This window comes from Scyliorhinus torazame, chromosome 19 (assembly GCF_047496885.1).
Source record: "Scyliorhinus torazame isolate Kashiwa2021f chromosome 19, sScyTor2.1, whole genome shotgun sequence".
Taxonomy (NCBI): domain Eukaryota; kingdom Metazoa; phylum Chordata; class Chondrichthyes; order Carcharhiniformes; family Scyliorhinidae; genus Scyliorhinus; species Scyliorhinus torazame.
In genome coordinates this window covers 114,098,377-114,121,522 of record NC_092725.1, presented here as the reverse complement: position 1 = coordinate 114,121,522, position 23,146 = coordinate 114,098,377, and the positions used below count along the sequence as shown (strand labels likewise).

Below are 23,146 nucleotides of genomic sequence, written 5' to 3'. Positions count from 1 at the left end.
AATGGCCTTCCCTCCATAAGGTCAGAAGTGGAGATGTTCGCTGATGGTTGCATGCACAATTCTCAGCACTGTCTGCGACTCCTCCGATACAGAAGCAGTCCTTGTCCAAATGCAGCAAGACCTGGACAATATCCAAGATTGGGCTGACCAGTGTCAAGTAACATTTTGTGCCACACAAATAACCAGGCAACGACCATCTCCAGCAAGAGAGAATCTAACCTCCCCATGATGTTCAATGGCATTACCATCGCTGAATCTCCTACTCTCAACATATTGCGGGTTACCAGGGGTCGGACTGGATTTGCCTGTGGCTACAAGAGTTGGCCAGAGTTCTCACTTCCTGATGCACCAAAGCCTGTACACCATAATAATAATAATCTTTAATTGTCACAAGTGTGAAGTTACTGTGAAAAGCCTCTAGTCGCCACATTCCGACACCTGTTCGGGTAAGCTGGAATTGAACCCGCGCTGCTGGCCTTGTTCTGCATTACAAACCAGCTGTCTAGCCCACTGAGCTAAACCAGCCCCATCGTCATGGCACGAGTCAGGAGTGTTATGGAATACTTTCCACTTGCCTGGCTGAGTGCAGCTCCAACAGCACTGAGAAGCTTGAGGACAAGCAGCCCACTTGATTGGCACCCCATCCACAAACATTCACTGCCTTCACCACAACACGCAGTGGCAGCAGTGTGCATTATTTACAAGATGTACTGCATGACCTCACCAAAGCTCCTTACACAGCAACTTCCAAGCCCACGACCACCACCATATAGAACAACCAAGGGAGCAAATATCTGGGAACTCCATCACGTGGCGGTTCCACTCCAAGCCACCTAACATCCTGACTTGGAATTATATTGCCGTTCCTTCGCTATCACTGTGTCAAATCCTGAACTCCCTAACTGCATTGTGGGTATACCTACATAACATGGACTGCAACAGTTTAAGAAGACAGCACACCACCACCTTCTGGATGGCATTTGTGAACAAGCAATAAATGCTGGCCTAGCCCGTGATGCCCACATCTCAAAAATTTAATAAAAGAAAATTCCCCACGATTATAGATGGGTACACCACAACAAAAATTGAAGCTTGACACCATCATGGCAGAGATGATATTTGATTAGTGCCCCCTTCACTGGACCCATACCCGTCACCTTTGTTATAATGCCCTATGGCTTCAGTATGTACTGAGAATGCATTGCAGTGAATCACTTTCTTGACGAGCACTTCCCATCCCTGCAAATTCTGTGGTGAAGAAGGACTTAATTAATTGTAGTGTCATGGGAATATCGTTACCTTCCAGTTCGCTTAATTCATGCATTTTTCCTGATTTGGACACATATTGACATTGTAGCATTCCACTGCGTCAATATCCTCTAACTCTGTAACTTAGTGGTACAAAAGCACAGCCAAGGATCAGATTCCTGAGTTAAATAGGGACAGGCAATAAATGTGCCAGGGTTGCCCACATTATGAGCGCAAACTATAATAACTAAAACCTATTTTAAAACCAATCACTTGCACATAATCTCCTAATTCAAAGATGCTTGATCCAAATCATTTATATTTTTGCACTAATTGTTTACTTTGTGGTGTTTGCATCATCCGATTAATTGAATTGTTTAGTTCCTTTTATTAAGTGCAGAAGGTGGCTTTCTTTCTATGTTATAGGCAATTCCACATGCTTAATTGAAATTGAGAAGTATGACTGTAAAACATGTTTTACTGTGAACAAGTATTAAAACTGGACTTGAAACTTTTAGAGCAACAAGCATAAAATGTTTTAAGTTGTAAAATTTAATAAAACCAGAAAATGCTGTAAATACTCCAAGTCTGGCAGATCTGTGGGGAGAGACATTTAGCCATTACCTTTCTGCATGCACTCAACCCTGAGCTACTGTTGAATTGCAGATACAGTTGGAAGTTCAGGATCAATAATATCCTACATGTTAAACTATAATATATGATTCCAAATAGATGGAAATAATGTTGCCTGTGACTGGGGCAGCTGCACTTACTGAAATAGTACAACAAAGTCAACTTAAAGGAATCACTTTAGCACAGAATATTAAGATTCTTGAGATGAATGGTCCCCTGTGCCTGAGAAAAGACTCTAAGTAACTTTGTTATTAATTAGTATGGAAAATAAATATTATGTGCTGGAAGATGTCCATAGTTGGCAATGATGAACGCACGTGAACAGAGGCATTCCTATCCAAATACTTAACACCCAAAAGCACTTGCATTGATATTTAGTTTCAGACCAGCTTCAGACATGGTAATAGAGCTTTGCAGGTGGGAAAATAAAACTCCGATGCTTCTCTTTTGTCCTGTGCTTAGCTTTTTTTTAATGCTACAGGTTGGTGGGGTAAAGGATGTTCACTGCTGAATCACAGTTTTGCATAGAGGACTGAAATCTTGGCTCTCCTTGCGTGCACGTGTGAGGAAACCACAGCTGCTTTTTTGGTAATTTTCCAAGTCTGGCAAGAATTAAAGAATCAATGAAGCAGGTTCCCTACTCTCAAGCGGACTCTCAGTTCCTTTCTTTCATCACAGTAAATAATGCTTAGATTTCATTGATTTCCCTTGCAGCCTATTAAGCTTTTAAAAGAAATTTAGTTGTGACAATTGGAATGATTCTCTTGAGGTAATCCTTTAAACTTCCTACTTTAAACTTGTAAGATTGTGTTAAATTAATATAACTATAGGACAGACATAAAGGACAGAATCCAACAATCGTGTGGGGTTAAATAAAATAAATGCTATATGGAACATTCTAAAGTTTCTGACAATGTGGGGGAAGCAGGTTTAATTGAAGCATTCAAAAGGAACTTCAACTGTTATCTGAAAAGGAAGCATGCACAGGGTTATGGGGAGAGGGTGGGGTGTTGACACTCAGTGAATTGCTCATTTGGAGAGTTAATGCAGACACGATGGCTTGATTGACCTCTTGTGCTGCAACGATTCTGTGATTATCAATAGTTTTGAAATGTTTATAATACTTATATTCAGGCACTGGTGCTTTCAGAGCAAGAGACTTATGACACCAATTCTCCTGCGAATCATGCTTTATTTAGCTTTGTGTTATACTTAACATTTGTAAAATCTTTGCTCAATACCAAAGGAGAATAATGTGCTGTAAACGATGGAGTACTCATTCACTAATTCCAGATTAATACAAAAATGCAATATTGACAGCAAAAGAGAACATTGATTTTATGATTGGAAAGTCTATTGCTTAGTCTCGTAGCTCAATATCCAACCTTGCTAATAATCATGCTGTCTGCTGCTGCTCATTGATAATAACTTGATTTATTTCAGTTACCTTGAAGCTTATGAAAAGGTACATCACTTTGGGGAAGATGACGACGAGCTTAGTTCAGGTAATCAGCGGGGACCAGTTCCTGTTGGTGGGGTACCTTCATCGTACAGTTACCAGCAGCATATATTATCAGGTAAATAATCATTATATTACTGACCCAATGGTTCTTCAGCAAAACTTGAAATGTTACAACGGTTACAGCTTTTACGAAACATTGTGTGGCACTCTAGTTTCAATTTATAATAAAAATCATTGGAAATTTTCAGAATTATTTTTGTAGCTGGTGAATAGTTTTGAAACCTTGCTATCCTTTTCAGTGCTTCAAGGATTAAAGTAAAGGCCAAGAAACATGGCTGATGGAGGCTATGTAAAATATTTCAGATCAAACTTACTGAAATCAAACTTTCCTTTTGTGGGCATCACATATCAGTTACAGGATGTCAAGAATATATGTTCAAGCAGCAATGACCAAATGTTTTTACGAACTTGAGCTTTATCTTCTGCATGAAGGAAAGATTAGGAATAAACCTTTTTATCTGTGACAAATAACATATTCAATTCTTTGAGCATCATTTTGAAGTCCACTACTCTTACTGTATACTAAAAGGTTTAGGTAAGACAACAAAAAATGCAATGGTATTATTTGCCTGTCATAGTTGTTTTATCATATGATTATATTCATAAAGAATTTTACCTCAGTACATTATTGCAGCCATTAAGAAATCAATCTGCAGGGATACATCTTCCATGTTGTGGATTGAATTTCTGGGATATTTCTCAGTTGATTTTGAGGAAGTGGCTTGCACCAAATAATTCTTTTTGAGGATTAGATATTCCTATAATAGTCTAACACCAATAACTATAGCTACTTATCAAGGCAAATATGAAACCACAGAGTACAGAAATTCTCCACCAATGGTTTTGTAGGAAATTTTCGTTAGGAGATTAGCAAATCCAATCCAAATTTTCAGAGAAGCATTTGGAGTTGGGAGAAAAAGTAATGGCCAGAACTATTTCCTGCCAACCAATTTTCTGAATTTCATGACTGTAATGTAGCATGTGGTGCCTTTTGCCTGGCAGTTTAAGTATTTTGTAAACAACAGAGGATAACTAGAGTACCAGAATTTTATTTTCGCTTCGAATCTTTTAATTGCCATCCAACCATCTCATCTCATGTGGCTGGCCATATACAACCAGATGACATATCTATCAATTTACTTAATATACAGTCCAATTGAGTTGGCACTTATTTTTATCTGTGAGGAATTTGTATTCTGAAGGGAGAACTGTTTTATTTCTTCACTTGACCTTTTTGGTTCAACCAAAATTCAGCAACTTTTGTCATTTACAACTCATACATTCATCAGCATAGCTGCTTTTTCCACTTGTATTACAATCATTCCTGCACAAAAACGTATTAGCAGTTCAGACAATAAGTTAGTTAGATCAGTTGTTTCAAATAAATCTCAATAAAAGAAACAAAAGCAGAAAATACTGGATATCTCAGCAGGTCTGACAGGATCTGTGGAGAGAGAAGGAGCTAATGTTTTAAGTCTGGATGAATCGTTGTCAAAGACTCTTTGCCATTAAAAAATAGCTCTCAATTTTTTCGTCTGCCCTACTCATTGGTGGATTTGGAAACTTATGAACATGATGTATTTGCTGAAGGTGTAAGATTGATGCATGTTTTAAAGTATATACAAATACACTTTGAGATTAGATACATAAATATCACTGCCCTTGTAACAGTAATTTCTCTCCCAACTTGCCTGCTCTACCTGAACCCCACACTGTTTTCAGCCCAATCAAGAAATTAAAATGAGATTATTTGACCAGAGATGTACGTCTGGCATATCCTAAAAATTAATTTTGGTGCTGGGATGGAATAAATGGGCATGCTTCTGAACTGGGATGAAAAGCCATGCTACTGTATAAATATAAAGCAGAACTTTAAGCAACGCCCACACCATATCTCAATGACAGTGGTTCATTCTCCATTAGAATTGTAGCTGAATGAAGACTTCCGGGTGCGGCGATGACCAGCTAAGTCGCACGTTTCAGCACCTCCCGTTTTAATGGACTTTTGGGCTCTTATCGGGAGCCCCAACGGCAATTTTCGAAGGCTAAACCCACTGTGAGGCGACATAGAAGGGAGTCCCCCTGGATGTGAATGGACAGAAGAGATAATAGTGGCCAGATTGCGGAGGATCCTCTGGAGCAGTGGCAAAGAAGGGAAGTGAGAAGCAAGATGGCGGCGGAGGGAGGCCAGTTGGTATGGGGCCTGGAACAGCAGGAGTTCCTCCGGCGATGTGTGGAGGAGTTCAAGGAGGTGCTGGCGCCGATGCTGCAGGCGATTGAGGGGTTAAAGGAGGCGCAGAAGACCCAAGAGATGGAGCTCCGTGGAGTGAAGGCAAAAGCTGCCGAAAATGAGGTCGAGATACAGGGCTTGGTGGTGAAGACGGAGACACATGAGGCACTGCATAAGAGGTGTATGGAGAGACTGGAAGCCCTGGAAAATAGCTCGAGGAGGACGAACTTAAGAATCTTGGGTCTTCCCGAAGGGGCAGAGGGAGCGGACGTGCGGTGTATGTGAGCACGATGTTCCATACCTTAATGGGAGCTGAGGCCCCGACGGGCCCCCTGGAAGTGGAGGGAGCGTATCGAGTCCTCGTGAGAAGACCAAAGGCAGGAGAAATACCTCGAGTAATAGTGGTGAGGTTCCACCGCTATAAGGACAGGGAGATGGTCCTGAGATGGGCGAAAAAGACACGGAGCAGCAGGTGGGAGAACGCGGTGATCCGCGTGTATCAGGATTGGAGTGCGGAGGTGGCGAGAAGGAGGGCGAGTTTCAATCGGGCCAAGGCGGTGCTCCACAAGAGGAAAGTGAAGTTCGGAATGTTGCAGCCGGCAAGACTGTGGGTTACACACCAGGGTAAACACCACTACTTCGAGACGGCAGAAGAGGTGTGGACATTTATTGAAGAGGAGAAGTTGGACTAGATTGGAGAAAGAGTGTTTGAAATGAAGTAGTGAGGTGGTGGCAAGGGACTGTGAATCAGATGGGGGAAAATGTTCTTTCTCCTCGAAGGGGGGACACACGAAGAAATGTGGGCGCCGGTGGGGAAGGGGAGGGGAAAGGAGAGAGGGAGCTGCGCCATCAGGGGTGGGGCCGAGAGGGAAGCGCGGGCTTTGTTCCCGTGCTATGGAAATTGTGGCGGGAAAAGGGGGCGCAGGAAGGAGGGCGCCTCACATAATGGAAGGCTAAGGATAAACGGGGGAAGCCGAGGTCAGCCAGTGTTTGCTGACTTCCGGAAGCAATATGGGGGAGCAACTAAGCTAGAGAGGGATCTGGGGGGGGGGGGGGGGGTTTAACTGGGTTGCTGCTGCTAAGGGGAAGGGGGAGCTGATACGGGATGCGATGGTCGGGACGGGAGGGTGCCATCGGGGGGATAAGCGGGTGCGTGGGAACCGGGTGAGGAGCTGGTCTAGAAAAGGGGATGGCTAGTCGACAAGGGGGGGGGGGGGGTAAAGAGCCCCCCAACCCAGTTGATCACGTGGAACGTGAGAGAGTTGAATGGGTCGATTAAGAGGGCAAGGGTACTTGCGCACCTAAAGAAGCTAAAGGCAGACGTGGTCATGCTTCAGGAGACGCACCTGAAACTGGCGGATCGGGTCAGATTAAGAAAAGGATGGGTGGGACAGGTATTCCACTCGGGCTTGGATGCGATAAATAGAGGGGTGGCAATACTGGTGGGGAAACGGGTATTGTTTGAGGCGAAGACCATAGTGGCGGATAGTGGGTGTAGATACGTGATGGTGAGTGGCAGATTACAAGGCGAGGCGGTGGTGCTGGTGAATGTATATGCCCCGAACTGGGATGACACGAACTTTATGAAGCATATGTTGGGGCGCATCCCGGACCTGGAGATGGGAAAGTTGGTAATGGGGGGGGACTTCAACACAGTGCTGGACCCAGGGCTGGACCGGTCCAGATCTAGGACCGGGAGGAGGCCGGCAGCGGCCACGGTGCTTAAGGGCTTTATGGAGCAGATGGGAGGAGTGGATCCCTGGAGATTTACTAGGCCAAGGAGTAAAGAGTTTTCCTTCTTCCATGTCCACAAAGTGTACTCCCGGATAGATTTCTTTGTCCTGGGAAGGGCGCTGATCCCGAAGGTGGCAGGAACGGAGTATTCGGCTATAGCCATTTCAGATTATTCCCCACATTGGGTAGATCTGGAAGTAGGAGAGGAAAAGGAACAGTGCCCACTCTGGAGATTAGATATGGGACTGTTGGCGGACGAGGGGGTATGTGTAAGGGCGAGGGGATGTATTGAAAGGTACCTAGAGATTAATGATGACGGAGAGGTTCAGGTGGGAGTGGTCTGGGAGGCGCTGAAGGCGGTGGTTAGAGGGGAGCTGATCTCCATAAGGGCCCATAAGGGGAAACAAGAGGGTAAAGAAAGGGAGAGATTGTTGAGGGAGATTTTGAGGGTGGATAGGCAATATGCGGAGGCTCCAGATTAAGGGTTATACAGGGAAAGACGGAGATTGCACACCGACTTTGACTTGTTGACCACGGGTAAGGCGGAGGCACAATGGAGGAAGGCACAGGGAGTGCAGTATGAATATGGAGAGAAGGCGAGCCGGATGCTGGCCCAACAACTTAGGAAGAGGGGGCCGGCGAGAGAGATCGGAGGGGTTAGAGACGAGGAGGGAAAGATGGAACGGGGAGCGGAGAGGGTGAACGGGGTGTTTAAGGTATTTTACGAGAGGCTATATAAGGCTCAACCCCCGGAAGGGAAAGAGGGAATGATGCGTTTCCTAGACCAGCTGGAGTTCCCAAAGGTTGAGGAACAGGAGATGACAGGACTGGGAGCGCAGATTGAGGTGGAGGAGGTGGTAAAAGGAATTGGGAACATACAGGCAGGGAAGGCCCCGGGACCGGATGGGTTCCCAGTGGAGTTCTATAGTAAATACGTGGACCTGCTGGCCCCACTTCTGACGAGAACCTTTAATGAGGCTAGGGAAAGGGGGACACTATCCCCGACGATGTCGGAGGTGACGATATCGCTGATCCTGAAAAGAGACAAAGACCTGCTGCAGTGCGGGTCATACAGGCCTATTTCCCTCTTAAACGTAGATGCCAAGCTTTTGGCCAAGGTGATGGCGACGAGGATAGAGGACTATGTCCCTGGGGTGGTGCATGATGATCAAACGGGGTTTGTTAAAGGGAGGCAATTGAATGCTAATATACGGAGGCTGCTGGGGGTGATGATGATGCCCCCACTGGAGGGGGAGGTGGAGATAGTGGTGGCGATGGATGCAGAGAAAGCATTTGATAGAGTGGAGTGGGACTACCTGTGGGAGGTGCTGAGGAGATTTGGATTTGGAGAGGGGTTCATTAGATGGGTTCAGCTCCTGTACAGGGCCCCGGTGGCAAGTGTGATTACAAATAGGCAACGATCTGACCACTTCCGACTATATAGGGGTACAAGACACGGATGTCCCCTGTCCCCGTTACTGTTTGCGTTGGCAATTGAGCCACTGGCCATAGCGCTGAGGGGCTCTAGGAAGTGGAGGGGGGTACTTAGAGGAGGAGAAGAGCATCGGGTGTCATTATACGCAGATGATTTGTTGTTGTATGTCGCGGACCCAGTGGAGGGGATGCCCGAGATAATGCAGATACTCAGGGAGTTTGGAGTATTTTCAGGATATAAATTGAATATGGGGAAGAGTGAATTGTTTGTGATGCACCCCGGGAAACAGGGCAGGGGATTTCCGGTATTTAGGGATCCAGGTGGCCAGGAACTGGGGAACCTTGCATAAGCTTAACTTAGCACGACTGGTAGAGCAGATGGAAGAGGACTTTAGGAGGTGGGACATGGCGCCCCTGTCATTGGCGGGCAGGGTGAAGGCGGTTAAAATGGTGGTCCTTCCGAGGTTTCTTTTTGTGTTCCAGTGCCTCCCTGTACTGATTACAAAGGCCTTTTTTAAGAAGGTGGACAAGCGTATTATGAGCTTTGTGTGGGCTGGAAAGACCCCAAGAGTAAAGAGGGGGTTCCTGCAGTGCAGTAGGGACAGAGGGGGACTGGCACTGCCGAGTCCAAGTGATTATTATTGGGCCGCCAACGTGTTAATGATATGTAAGTGGATGAGGGAAGGGGAAGGAGCGGCGTGGAAAAGACTGGAGATGGCGTCCTGTAGGGGAACTAGCCTAAATGCACTGACGAAGGCGCCGTTACCGTTCTCCCCGAAAAAATACACCACAAACCCAGTGGTGGTGGCAACTCTGAAAATTTGGGGGCAGTGGAGACGACATAAGGGAGTGACGGGTGCCTCAGTGTGGTCCCCGATAAGGAACAGCCATAGGTTCGTCCCGGGAAGGATAGATGGGGGATTTAAATCTTGGCAGCGAGCAGGAATTGCGAAATTGAAGGACTTGTTCTTAGACGGGATGTTCGCGAGTCTGGGAGCACTGGCAGAAAAATATGGGTTGCCACCTGGGAATGCATTTCGCTATATACAAGTGAGGGCATTTGTGAGGCAACAGGTGAGGGAATTTCCGCAGCTCCCGGCGCAAGAGATCCAGGACAGAGTGATTTCGGGGGCATGGGTGGGTGATGGTAGGGTGTCAGATATATATAGGGAAATGAGAGACGAGGGGGAGATGATGGTAGAGGAGCTGAAGGGAAAATGGGAGGAGGAGCTGGGGGAAGGGATTGAGGAGGGGCTGTGGGCAGATGCCCTAAGTAGGGTAAACTCTTCGTCCTCGTGCCAGGCTCAGCCTGATACAATTCAAGGTTCTACACAGGGCGCATATGACTGGAGCAAGGCTGAGTAGATTTTTTGGAGTGGAGGATAGGTGTGGGAGATGCGCGGGAAGCCCAGCGAACCACACCCACATGTTCAGGTCATGTCCGGTATTGCATGGGTTCTGGGTGGGTGTGGCAAAAGTGATTTCAAAGGTGGTGGGGGTCCGGGTCGAACCAGGCTGGGGGTTGGCTATATTTGGAGTTGCAGATGAGCCGGGAGTGCAGGAGGTGAGAGAGGCCGATGTTTTGGCCTTTGCGTCCCTAGTAGCCCGGCGAAGGATTCTACTTATGCGGAAAGAAGCTAAACCCCCGGGCGTGGAGGCCTGGATAAACGACATGGCAGGGTTCATAAAATTGGAGCGGATAAAGTACGCACTAAGCGGTTCGGCTCAAGGGTTCACCAGGCGGTGGCAACCGTTCCTCGACTATCTCGCAGAGCGATGAGGGAAAATAGGAAAGTTAGCAGCAGCAACCCGGGGGGGGGGGGGGGGGGGCTCATTTGGGTCCTCGGGTTTTATGTGTGTGTTTATATATTAGTTATTTATATTAGATGTTACGAAGTTACTATTTTAGTTACTATTTCTGTTGTTTCTTATTTTGTTGTTGGCAGTTGTCGTTAGTTAGCATATTATTTATTTAAAAAATGATCAATGTGTATATTATTACAAAGTTGTAAAATGGGGAAATTTTTGTTTGATCGAAAAACTTTAATAAAATATTTTTTTAAAAAAAGAAATGTAGCTGAATATGTCGGGATCATTTCATTTGGGATTTTCCAAACTAATTCTATTTATTTGGCCATAATACAATTTGGAGCATGCCGAGGTGGAAAGAAGTGAATTCCACCAGGACTGAAATTGTTGCAATGCTAGTTACAGTGAAGGTTGTTGCTTAAGACTCTGATTTTTTACTTTTCTCTTGGCCCTCCTATTTCTCATCTGCTTGATGTCCCTAGGTGACATCATCCTAAAAAACAGCATTGGTTTTTCACGCATTCTGATGACACCCAGTTCTACTAACATTTCCTAAGGTTCCCTACTATTGGTGAATTGTCAGACTGTTTGTGCGGCCTCCAGTATGGATAGGCACACATTTTCTCTAATTAAATATTTGTAAGACTGAAGCCATAATAGCTAGCACCTCTGTCGCTCTCTTTGGCAGCTGTCGAGATCTGAACCAGACTGTTCAGAACCTTGGTGTTATGTTTGACCCTGCTATCAGTATTAGATTGTTTTTCTGCATCATTACTTCCACCTCTAACACGGTCTACCTTCACCTTTACCCTAAAATACAACATCAGCTCTATCTGCTGCTAAGACTCTCATCTATGCTTTTGTTACTTCTGGACTCGACTGTTCTGGTCGTGTTCCCACATGCTACACTTCGTAAACTGCGGTAATCTAAAGCTCTACCTCCATAGTAACTTGCACCAATTGCTGTTCACCTGTTTCCCCCCCCCACGCACTCCCCCATGCTTGCTGACCTACATTGACTCAAGTTGAGCAACGTCTTCATTTTAAAATTCTCATCCTTATTTTCATATCCTGCAATTACAAGGGCTGGATTCTCCGACACCCCCCCCCCCCAGCCACCTGTTTCTCAGTGGCGGGCCATTCGCTGGCGGCAGGATTCTCTCCTCCCACAGCTTGCCAATGGGATTTCCCATTAAAGCCACCCCTGCCACTGGCCTGCACTGCCGGTGGGAACAGAGAATCCCAACGGCCAGAAAATTCCGGCCACAGTCTTTCCTACGTGACAGAGCGGATTATTATTAATCCGACCAGCTCAGATCTTGGTAATCTGAATTTATTTTTTCTTGTAAAACCAGTTTGCAACTGAATTGTGGCCTTAGAACACATAGAACATACAGTGCAGAAGGAGGCCATTCGGCCAATCGAATCTGCACCGACTCACTTAAGCCCTCACTTCCACCCTGATCAGTATCCCATGATCAGTATCCATCTTGTGCAAGATTTTGATCAGTATTGTAGTTAGATTTTTACCTCTGCCACTGAAGGTGGGCAGAGGTCTTGTTTTCACCCTGTTTCTTAGTCTGTCTGTTTGTAAACAAAATATATAAAAAGCTAATGGATGGATTTCAACAGAACTTGGTACACAGATAGGAATATCCACTCATAGAACATTCATATAGAATCCTTACAGTGCAGAAGGAAGCCATTCAACCCAGTAAGCCCACCTAACCTTTTGGACACTAAGAACCTTGATTCGCATCAGTTAATTCTGGGGGAGGAGGGAGGGGGACACTTTGTTAGTTAGACCCTTCTCAGGATAAAGACTGAACATGGGAAGAATGAAGCATTTTCGGTGAACCGTCCTGGGAAGGGAGCTGGTCTGGAAAGCTACCGTTTTAGCTTGCCAGGACTTGTTTTAGGTACATATGTGTGGCTCATGACTGGGCTTCGTTACGTAAGTTGAACATTGTCAGTCTGGTAGAGGGAGTGAGGGCGAACTTGAAGGGGTGGGACGTGTCCACTTGTTGTCTTTGACGGGAAATGTTCAGATGTTCAAGATGAATATTCTTCTGAGGTTCTTGTTTTGTGTTTCAATGTCTCCAAGTCTTCCTAAATATTTCCTTTGTAGGGTCAACAAATTAATTTTGACTTTGGTTTGGGTGGGTAAGATCCCCTGGGTTCGAAGGGCTTTCTAGCAGAGGGTAGAAAGTCTGGGGGGGATGGGCGGGGGGGGGGGGGGGGGGGGGAAGGAGGAGGTTGGCATGACCTAATTTGACGTATTATTACTGGGCAGCAAACACTGAGAAAGTGCGGGGGTGGTTTAAGGATCCGGGGTCAGTATGGGAGCAGATGGAGGAGGCTTCTTGTATAGGTTCAAACTTGAGGGCACTTGTTACTGCTACTCTTCCGTTCCCTTCAGCTCGGCTCCCTTTGAACTCCGTGGTAATAGCCTTTCTAAGAAAATCGAATCAGTTCCGACAGCACTTTAATTTAGGGTCTGTGTTGTTACTGGCGCTGGTCTGTGGGAACCATCGCTTTGTACCAGCTGGGATGGATCGACATACAAGATCTGGGAGGGGGAGGAGTTAAGAGGTTTCCGGATTTGTTCATGGAGGGTACGTCTGCTGAGCTGGAAGAGTTGGTGGAGAAGTACCAACTCCCGGAAGGGAATGGTTTTAGCTATTTGCAGGTGCAAAACTTTGTGCATAAGTAACTCTCTTTGTTCCCTCCGTTGCCGGCATCACTTCCGAATAAGTTGCTATCTCTTGACGAGATAGGAGAAGGGAGGATAGCAGACATCTATGGGCAGACAAAGGTGATGGAGAAGGCTTCGCTGGAGGCAGTAAAGGGAAAATGGGAGGAAGAGTTGGGTTTAGTTTTGGAGGAGGCGGAGTGGAGCGAGGTTCTGCATGGGGTCAATTTCACCTCCTCGTGTGCAAGGTTGAGTTTGATGCCGTTTACAGTGATGGATAGGGCACACTTGACCAGAGCACGTATGTGCAGGTTCTTCCTAGCTGTAGAAGATAGATGAGAGGGCCGGCGAACCACTCGCATATGTTTTGGTCTTGCCCTAAGCTGGTTACATTCTGGGTTTCCTTCTTCGGAACAATGTCGGAGATTTGGGGAATTGGTGTGGAGCCGTGGCCATTGGTGGCGAACTTTGGAGTGCTGGACTTGCCGGGGCTGCAGGAGATGAAGAAGACCGATGTCTTGGCCTTCACCTCTCTAATAGTTTGGAGGCGGGTCTTGCTCAGATGGAGGGCATCTGTGCTGCCTAAGGCTTTGGCATGGTTGGGGCATTTGTCGGAATTCCTGCATCTGGAAAAAATTAAGAACGCCATAAGGTGGTCAGAGGAGGGGTTTTACTCTAGATGGCTGCTGTTCAAGGCCTTGTTTAAAGAACTGGTTGTTGTCAGCTGGGGGGTGGGGTTGTGGTGGGTGGGGGGGGGGATATTTTTATAAAAATTATATATTTTCTTGATTACTCAGGGATCAGGGGTTATGGGGAGAAGGCAGGAGAGTGGGGATGAGAAAAATATCAGCCATGATTGAATGGCGGAGCAGACTCGATGGGCCAAGTGGCCCAATTCTGCTTCTATGTCTTATGGTCTTATATTTTTTGGACTATTCTGAATAAAAATATAAAAGATTTTTGAAATTTATGTTTAATGTTGTGCCAAACATCTTTCTGAAATCTGCTCATAACTCCTTGTGAGAAAAAGTTTGAAATATGGCCCCTCCTCAATGAAAGGTTGGACAAGCCTGGTTTAGACACAAGAATGTATCTACTAGTGATGAAGAGCAAAAACAAAGGCTGATATAAGATTGCCACCAGGAAATCAAATGGGCAATTCTGAAAAAACCTTGTTACCGAGAAAGTGGTGAGCATTTGGAAGTCTACCACAGGGAGTAATTGAAGTGGCTAGTATTTATAGATGCATTTAAGGGTAAACTAGATAAGCATATGGAGGAGAAGGGAATAGAGATTTATGGTGATAAAGTTGGAAAGAATTAGATGAGGTTCGAGTGGAGCATAAAGACCAGCATGAACTTGGTGGGGCAATTAGCCTGTTTCTTTATTGCATATTTTGTATAAAAAGGAAACCTACGCAGACATGGGGAGAAAGTGCAAGCTCCACGCAGACAGTGTGGACCAGACGGTGTGGACCAAAAGCTGGAATCTAATCCGGTCCCTGCAGCTGTGAGGCAGCAGTGCTAACCTCTGTGCCAAGGATTTGTTTTTGTCCCCCTAGTGCTGGTCGCAAATAACCAGATTTACTGACTTCTGTTCCCAAATTGTCATATTAGGATTTGAGCACATTTTTAAAAAAAAATTTAGAATACCCAATTCTTTATTTATTTTTTCAATTAAGGGGCAATCCACTTAACCTGCACATCCTTGGGTTGTGGGAGTGAAACCCACATAGACACGGGGAGACTGGGCAAATTCCACACGGACAGTGACCCAGGGCCGGGATTCGAACCCGGGTCCTCAGCGCCGCAGTCCCAGTGCTAACCACTGTGTCACATGAAGCCCTAGGATTTGAGTACATGATCTCTGGGCCATAGTGTTGTCTCACAAATTTGCCGGTCTGACCTCATCATTCTACAGTGGATGGGCTCTGACATGGAGCTGGTCATTTCAGTCCATATATGGGTTTTCTGTTATCTGCCATATGGAACAGGATATGGATAGTACAGGCAACAATGAAACCTGATGCAATTTAAGTTGTTGATTAAGTTCATACCTTGTGAAATGCTGTGTGCTTGATTAAATTGCAACCTTTTATTTCCAATGGACAGATGTGTGACTGGTCAAATTACAGAACCAGTTTTCTAGTTTATTTAGTGGATGGTTGCGTTCTTTTTTTGTTTGAATTTACAATAACCCATACTCTCACCCCATGTGATGCTCCATGCTCTACATTTGAGACACAATGTGGAAGTGCATTTTTATTAACCATAACATCTGTGACAGATCTTGGTATTTAAAAACTGACAAAAATAATTAATTGATTTAAGAAATTATAGAAGTAATGCACCTTCACCTCAAAGTGTAGAGTACTTTTCATTAAGGGCACTGATAACAAATATTGCGCTGATAGATATCAACATAATTTTTATTTGTGCTCAACCTTTTTCTTTTAGATTATATTCGACAATGCTATGGACTTAATACAGAGTTTGTAACACTTAGTGACTACAATAAACTGGTGCTTTCCCTTCTGTCTGGACTGCCTAATGAAGTGGATTTTGCAATTAACGTTTGCACTCTTCTCTCAAATGGGAATAAGCACATCATGCAACTTGAAAAAGATCCCAGAATCACCACCATTTTACTTGCGCATGCTGGAATTTTTGATGACGGTAAGTTTTATATCACAAAATGCTAATGTGTGTTAACAATATTTGTTGTGTTAACGTTTTCACTTTCAAATATAGAATTGTTATGTTTATGTTGACTATCAAGATGTGCTCAAAATTTTCATAATTTGGTCACCTCAGCTGAATAAGATTGCATCCATAGTCAAATCTACTGGAATACTCCATCTGTTAAAGTTCAAAACTTCTGCCAAATATTTATAGGTCTTGTACTGGAATAGTTTATCATTTTTTTGCTCATGTTATTGGCAACATCTTTTGTTAGGAAATCATGATTTGCGTTCATAACCATTATATTTTGGCTGTATTTTAATATTGATTTGTATTTTTAGGATCATGTCTTTCACAAACTTTTGTGACAATTTGGAGCAGATAGAAATAGATAATGAATGCTGGCAGTGAATAAGCATTCACCACATCTGCTGTGGATTTTTCAGTGGCATTCAACATACTGCACAAGTGCAACACATCACTGTATAGGTCAGAGTACTGAAACTTTCAATGAACTGTGGTAACTGAGAGAAGAATCTATATTTCAAGGACATTCTTGAGCTTCCACTGGTCTGTTCTACCAAATTCAATCACTAATAAATGGCTCAAATTGGTAACACCAGCACTTGGAATCATTGCTGCCAAATTCAAACAGTAATTTACTACAACAAGCAGTAATCCATACCGCAGTGACTTGAGTATAAACCATTTAAGAAATCCTAGTTTGCAGACATGCCGGGTTGAAATTATTCGAGTCAAATGATTGGTAATTCTCTTAAGCGAAGACCACGCCAATGAAAATTCCATGAAATGCTGCCAACGTTTGATAGCATTTGTTGGCATGGGATCAAAGGCAACCTACACAGCCTGGCCCATAGTTTAGGGCACACATGTTTCCTTTCCAAACAGGAGGAACTTTATGCTCATGCATTTATCACCCATTGGCTCCTCTGGCTACGGCAGTAAGTTAGCTGAGTCATACTAAAAAAACATGCTGAAACAAACGCATGACATTATTTATTTTTCAACCATCGTGTAATACTTCTGCACTTATCAGTATAAAATTTGATTGATAAAAGGTCTGTCTAGTTGCAGAACTAACCAAAAACATATCTGCATCTTTTTTAGCTGCATCCTTTATTTCTGCTTCTCTCTTTGTTTTGGTGTCATTAACAAATTTGGTTTAGTGAGTTGTAAAGACCCAATTTATAGACTATGTAAATAGGTCGATCAAATATAACTTTTACTTGAAGGAGATATTAGAATCTTGGGTCCAGAAATGAAATCCAAGATGTAGCAGGCAATTTAGGGGTTGAAACAGACTGAGGAGGGGAAAAAAATCTGCTAGCACGGAGTAAGAGGGGTACGCCCACACCTTGACTGAGTTACATTGTCCCAGTCAGAATTAAATTCGTTAGTGGAAATACACAAGGTGCCCCAGATCCATTGTCCTTCAGGATACACCTGTCTGACCAGCCATTAGCCCATTACAGAGTCTGATGGCCTCTTTGTCTGCCAATGTGAGGTTAGTTGCATATCATTAGCAATGCTCTGTTCTTTTGTATAAATGGGAGTGGGCCATCAAACAGCCAAGATAACGATGATAGGTTCAAGTCTGGAAGCCCCAGAGAACCTTTCTTTGAGGGACTGAGCAGAGCTCCGAGAGAGAGAGAGAGAAAAAGAATCCTGTTTTGAACAGGTACATATGAAGGCTTTGGAAATCGACCGAGAAAGGTCATGAAAGTTGTCACTGAGGCATGCTTTGGAAAAGGGTTCTGAACGAATGTCCCTAACAGAAAGAAAAATGGCTTCGTAGATGCAAGTATTGCCTTTGTCTGCCTGTGTAAGTGGCATGAGAGCTGCATGTTTATTTAAAGTGCTGTTTAATGAGAACAAGCGTGCTAAGGTTAAATACATGTAATCTGTTATTCTAAGGGTTGAAGTTTAAAAGTTTAGGATTGTTTATAAAATAACCAAACCCTATTTCTTATATTATTAAAGATTGACTATCATACAATAGTTCTTCACTCTCCCTTATCTTCACAAATGTGCATGGATTTTAAGGATAACACCACTTACACAATATATCTTATGCTATAATGTTCTAATAAACAGTCCCTGTAATAAACAGGCTGACTGATCAGACAACATCCCACTCTGGAACCAGGTGGCAGATGCCACTCAATCCATCTTCTGTGGATTTATCCTCAAATTCCTCCCAGATGATGGTGACGCAAGTGTTTCCAAATTCCACTTTCAAAAAGACATGTGTTAAAATCTTCTTTCAACCAATGCCTTCCATCTGGTCACAGGAGCAATGCCAGAGGACTGGAGAACAGCTAATGTGGTCCCACTATTTAAGAAAGGTTGGAGAGATAAGCAAGGGAACTACAGACCAGTGAGTCTCACGTCAGTGGTAGGGAAACTATTGGAGAAAACTTTGAAGGAGAGAATCTATCTCCACTTGGAGAGGCCAGGTTTGATCAGGAAGAGTCAGCATGGCTTTGTCAGAGGGAGGTCATACTTAACAACTTGATTGCAGCCTGTGACCAGGTGTGTAGATGAGGGTAGTGAAGTTGATGTAATTTACCTGGATTTCAGCAAAGTTTTTGACAAGGTTCCACATGGGAGACTGAAGGCATGAGATGACATGAGGAGACATGAGATATAAGGCAACTTGATGAGGTGGATTCAAAATCGACGTAGCTGTTGGAGACAGAGGGCGATGACAGACTGCTGCTTTAGTGACTGGAAGACGGTGTCCAGTGGCATACCACTGGGATCTGTGCTGGGTCCCTGATTGTTGTCAATGACATAGATGACTATGTGGGGGATAGTATCAGTAAGTTTGCGGATGACACAAAGATTGGCTGGTGAGGTTGAGTGTCTTGGGTTACAGGAAGCTATAGACGGGATGGTCAAATGGGCAGAAAAGTGGCAGATGGAATTTAACCCTGAAAAGTGTGTGGTAATGCACTTTGGAAGGAGTAATATGACAAGGAAGTATTCAATGAATGGCCTGACACTGGGATGTTCTGAGAAACAAAGGCACCTTGGAGTGTTTGTCCATAGATCTCTGAAGGCAAAGGCTGGTTAGGGTGGTGAAAAAGGCTTATGGGACATTTTCCTTTGAGTCGAGGCATAGATTACAAAAGCAGGGAGGCCATATGGGAACTGTATAGAACTTTGGTGAGGCCACGGCAGGAGTACTGTGCAATACCCAGCGGGTGGTGCCATGCTGGAATGCACTGCCTGGGAGAGTAGAGGCGGGTTGCCTCACTTCCTTTAAAAAGAACCTGGATGAGAACGTGGCACGTCATAACATTAGGGGCTATGGTCCAAGTGCTGGCAAATGAAATTAGGTAAACAGGTCAGGTATTTTTCATGCCAAAGGGCCTCTTCTGCGCTGTACTTTACTGTGATTCTGTGATGCTCTGTCAGTGGCTTCAATGAACAGTACCCTGTTCTAGTTCCCTCTATTCATTTAACTTCATGCTTCCTGAAAACTTTTTAAAATTTCTTTAATTTCATTAACTAGCTGTTCTTTATTTGCTTCCTTGTCTGTTACTCCATTGTATGGCTTTTCTTTTAGAAAAGCTGTGAGAGATGTTCTCTTTATCGCTGCTAAGCACTTTCTACTCTGGCTTTCAGTTAAAAACTAAACTCAAGCAAGTCTTTTCCAAAAACATGGCCCCTGGTTGCTTATAATGGCTAATTATTTTCTCCAATCTCTTATGTATTTTACATGTTGTAAACCCTCTCTCAGCCCAATAGAAACCAGTTTGAACTGTAAGTAAAAGTCTCCATACAGGCAAACACCTTTTGTTGAACATGAATCTAACTAATGTTGCATCTTTTCCTATACAAAACACTAAACTAAACCCACTTAACTCTGTACCTTATTTCTAATATTTAACAATACAAGTGTAAATCACTTAAACCTACCTCTGTTTGCTGATGGCCTTCTCCACCATTCAATAAGATCATGGCTGACCTGATTGTGATGTCAACTCCACTTTCCTGCCTGCTCATCTTAACCCTCCGTTGTCTATCAAAATAGATCAAACTCCATCTTGAATACATTCAGTAAACTCAACACTACTGCTTTCAGGGGTAAAGAAATCCACATGCTAACGACCCTCTTGAGAGACAAAATGTCTCATCATTTCCATCTCAAAGGGAGATCTCTTATTCTTAAACTGAAACATTCTCCCGGTATCCACTGTAACACTTCCTCTCCGGATCTTGTATGTTTCAATAAGATCACCTCTCATTCTTCTAAACTCCAATGGGTATAGTTTCAATGTTTCTTCATAAGATGTGCCCTTCGTTTCAGGAATGAGTCAAGTGAACCTTCTCTAATCTCTACATTCACTTGAGCTTAAGTCACGTTCAGTATCCACATAATTTTTGTAGGTTAGAAATAAGAGGCCAAATACTGACTTGTTATGGAACCCACCAATCTGCCTTCTCAAACATTATGTTATATGTATGATGTAATTTGAGCTTTGATTTTTCAAATCGCCACATCCAAACATTGTTTTGCCCTGAATTCTTTGGACAGAATTTTATAGACCCTGTTGGGAGGGTTTGCAGTCCTGTAAAAATGTGACCTTTCCACTGCCCTCTCACATGCCCCGAACTGTTATGGGGGTGGGTGGTATACCAATCCTCCCTCCAGTTAACGGCACATAAGGGCAACTTCCCAACCTGGTTATACTCCAAAGCCAGTGGGAGAGGATCAGGGACAAGCAGGCTATCCTGCTGAAGCCTTGGTTTGGGGCGCCTCCCTTATTGGCTCCCTTTTGCAATCGGGCACTCCCTGCAAACTCTTGACCCCTCGGGTGCTCCCTCTCCAGCTGGTTTTGAAAGCGCAATCCCCTAACCCCTCTCCCCCACAACCGTGAACCTCCCTTCTCCTTGCCATGAAACCCACACACTTGCATTTATTCTGGAGCTCAGGCACTTTAGTTGGTGGAACAGCTTGTAGTCCTAGCAGTGATGTCTGCACCCAGTGGTGCTGCTGAAACTGTAGAGCTGCCGACCAATTGCTGTTTGGAGCATTAAATGTCTACGGGGCATCCCTGATCAGTGGCATGCGTTCCCCACTGACTTCTCTGCCATTGGAAAAATTCTACCCATAAGTTAACTGGAAATTTTTCACGTGGAGTTCTTGTCAAAATTCAACTGTTTTACCTTTTCGCATAGAACAGTCTTGAAGAGGCTTTCTTTCTTTCCCCTCTGTCCATTTTGAAAATTAGTATATTTATTTACAAATGGAAGTGCAACTGACTTCGAAAAATGTAGCAGACCCACCTGGTTTATTTTAGTACTTCTGGATTAGTGGCAGTATTTGCTGATGGTTCAAACATTCACTCTATTTCTAATCCAGTCCTCAAACGCAATATGGCTGTGCATGTTTCTGCCAATACCAATCTTGGGTACTAGTCCATGTGTGTGCAGAAATTCAATGGCATGCATGCATCAGTTTACCCAACGCACAGCCAATTCATTTGCCATCCAACTCTATTGCAATTTTCTCTCGGTTGTGGATTCTGTACATCCCACACATTACTTTCTTGGCAGGTTGCTTGGAATATTTAGCTCTCAAGCATTCTATTGACACTTGGAGAAAGTGTTACAGTATTTTCCGAGGAATGACTGGGACAATCTAAAATCGTTATTCAACGCTGATGCTCGACGTAATTTATGATTTCTATCGTTTTGCAATTTATAAGCGCTGTGAACATATGTTGCTGAATGTTCAATGATCTGAAAGATTCAGTTAAGACAGCAAAGAAAACTATTGCAATGTTGTACTGAACTCACTTCTAGCGGTTTAGTGAAGGGACAGAAACCTGCCTTGAGCCAACAGCATATTCCGTCACGTTCTCTAATCTCTTCAGTTTAAGAGAGATCAATTAATTTATGATGTTGCAGAACTAAATATGATTTTGCTAAGTACTGACAGCCACCTTATTTTGATGCATGCTACATAGTTCTTGAAAGTAAATGAGCTGGGTTCATGTCACACATTGCCTCCTCCAAAAATGAAGGCTGCAAACTCTGCAGCCTATTGCCCCCTATAAAGATGGTGGCCATGCATGCAACTGTTCATGAATAGCATTGAAAGAAAACTCGCCCTTTCTAATCTACTTAACAAGTTAACATTTTGGAAGTGTTTTCATCCTTATTTTGTGTACTTATCTACTTTTTGTCTGTGCAAAGTAAATTAACAGCAGCAAAGAGGTTTGAAATAAAAATTACAAGTCTCGCTTTTAAGTTGTGATTTCTAGTTTTCAGATGATACTGAATGAATACTAATGTTACAGCAATAAACCTATTAATTTAGTTACTTTTGACATGACCTACCTGTTATGAATACATGTTGGCTTTCTATTAAGTGTTTCATCACTTTGTCCTTAATTATAAATTCCAATAACTTCACCACAAGAAATATTAGACTATCGGAACTATACTTTCCGGTTTCTCGCTCATCTTTTGAAATAATGGGCTTGCATTTGAAATTTTGCAATCTTATTTTTTTTTTTTTATTAAATATTTGATTGAAAATTTTTGGTCAACCAACACAGTACATTGTGCATCCTTTACACAATATTATAACAACACAAATAACAATGACCTATTTTATAAACAAAAAATGAATAAATAATAAATAACAAAAATAAAAACTAGCCCTAATTGGCAACTGCCTTGTCACAAGTAACACTCTCCAAAAATATAATTTAACAGTCCAATATATAATTATCTGTAGCAACGACCTATACATACTATACAGTATATATTAACAACCCTGAGAGTCCTTCTGGTTCCTCCTCCCCCCCCCCCCCCCCCCCCCCGATCCTGGGCTGCTGCTGCTGCCTTTTTCCCATTCCGTCTATCTTTCTGCGAGGTATTCGACGAACGGTTGCCACCGCCTGGTGAACCCTTGAGCCGACCCCCTTAGGACGAACTTAATCCGCTCTAGCTTTATAAACCCCGCCATGTCATTTATCCAGGTCTCCACCCTCGGGGGCTTGGCTTCTTTCCACATTAGCAATATCCTGCGCCGGGCTACTAGGGACGCAAAGGCCAAAACATCGGCCTCTCTCGCCTCCTGCACTCCCGGCTCTTGTGCAACCCCAAATATAGCCAACCCCCAG

General features: G+C 43.8%; 1 protein-coding gene across 2 annotated transcripts in view; it reads left to right on the top strand.

Annotated features, from left to right (window-relative positions):
* The window catches only part of arid2 (AT-rich interactive domain 2), a 205,205-nt gene that overhangs the window by 91,118 nt on the left and 90,941 nt on the right, over positions 1-23,146 (top strand). For both annotated transcript variants that reach the window (XM_072485064.1, XM_072485063.1), the window contains exons 4-5: positions 3,325-3,458; positions 15,759-15,977. In XM_072485064.1, coding sequence (XP_072341165.1) covers positions 3,325-3,458; positions 15,759-15,977 — 353 coding nt within the window. The remainder of the gene's footprint in view (positions 1-3,324; positions 3,459-15,758; positions 15,978-23,146) is intronic.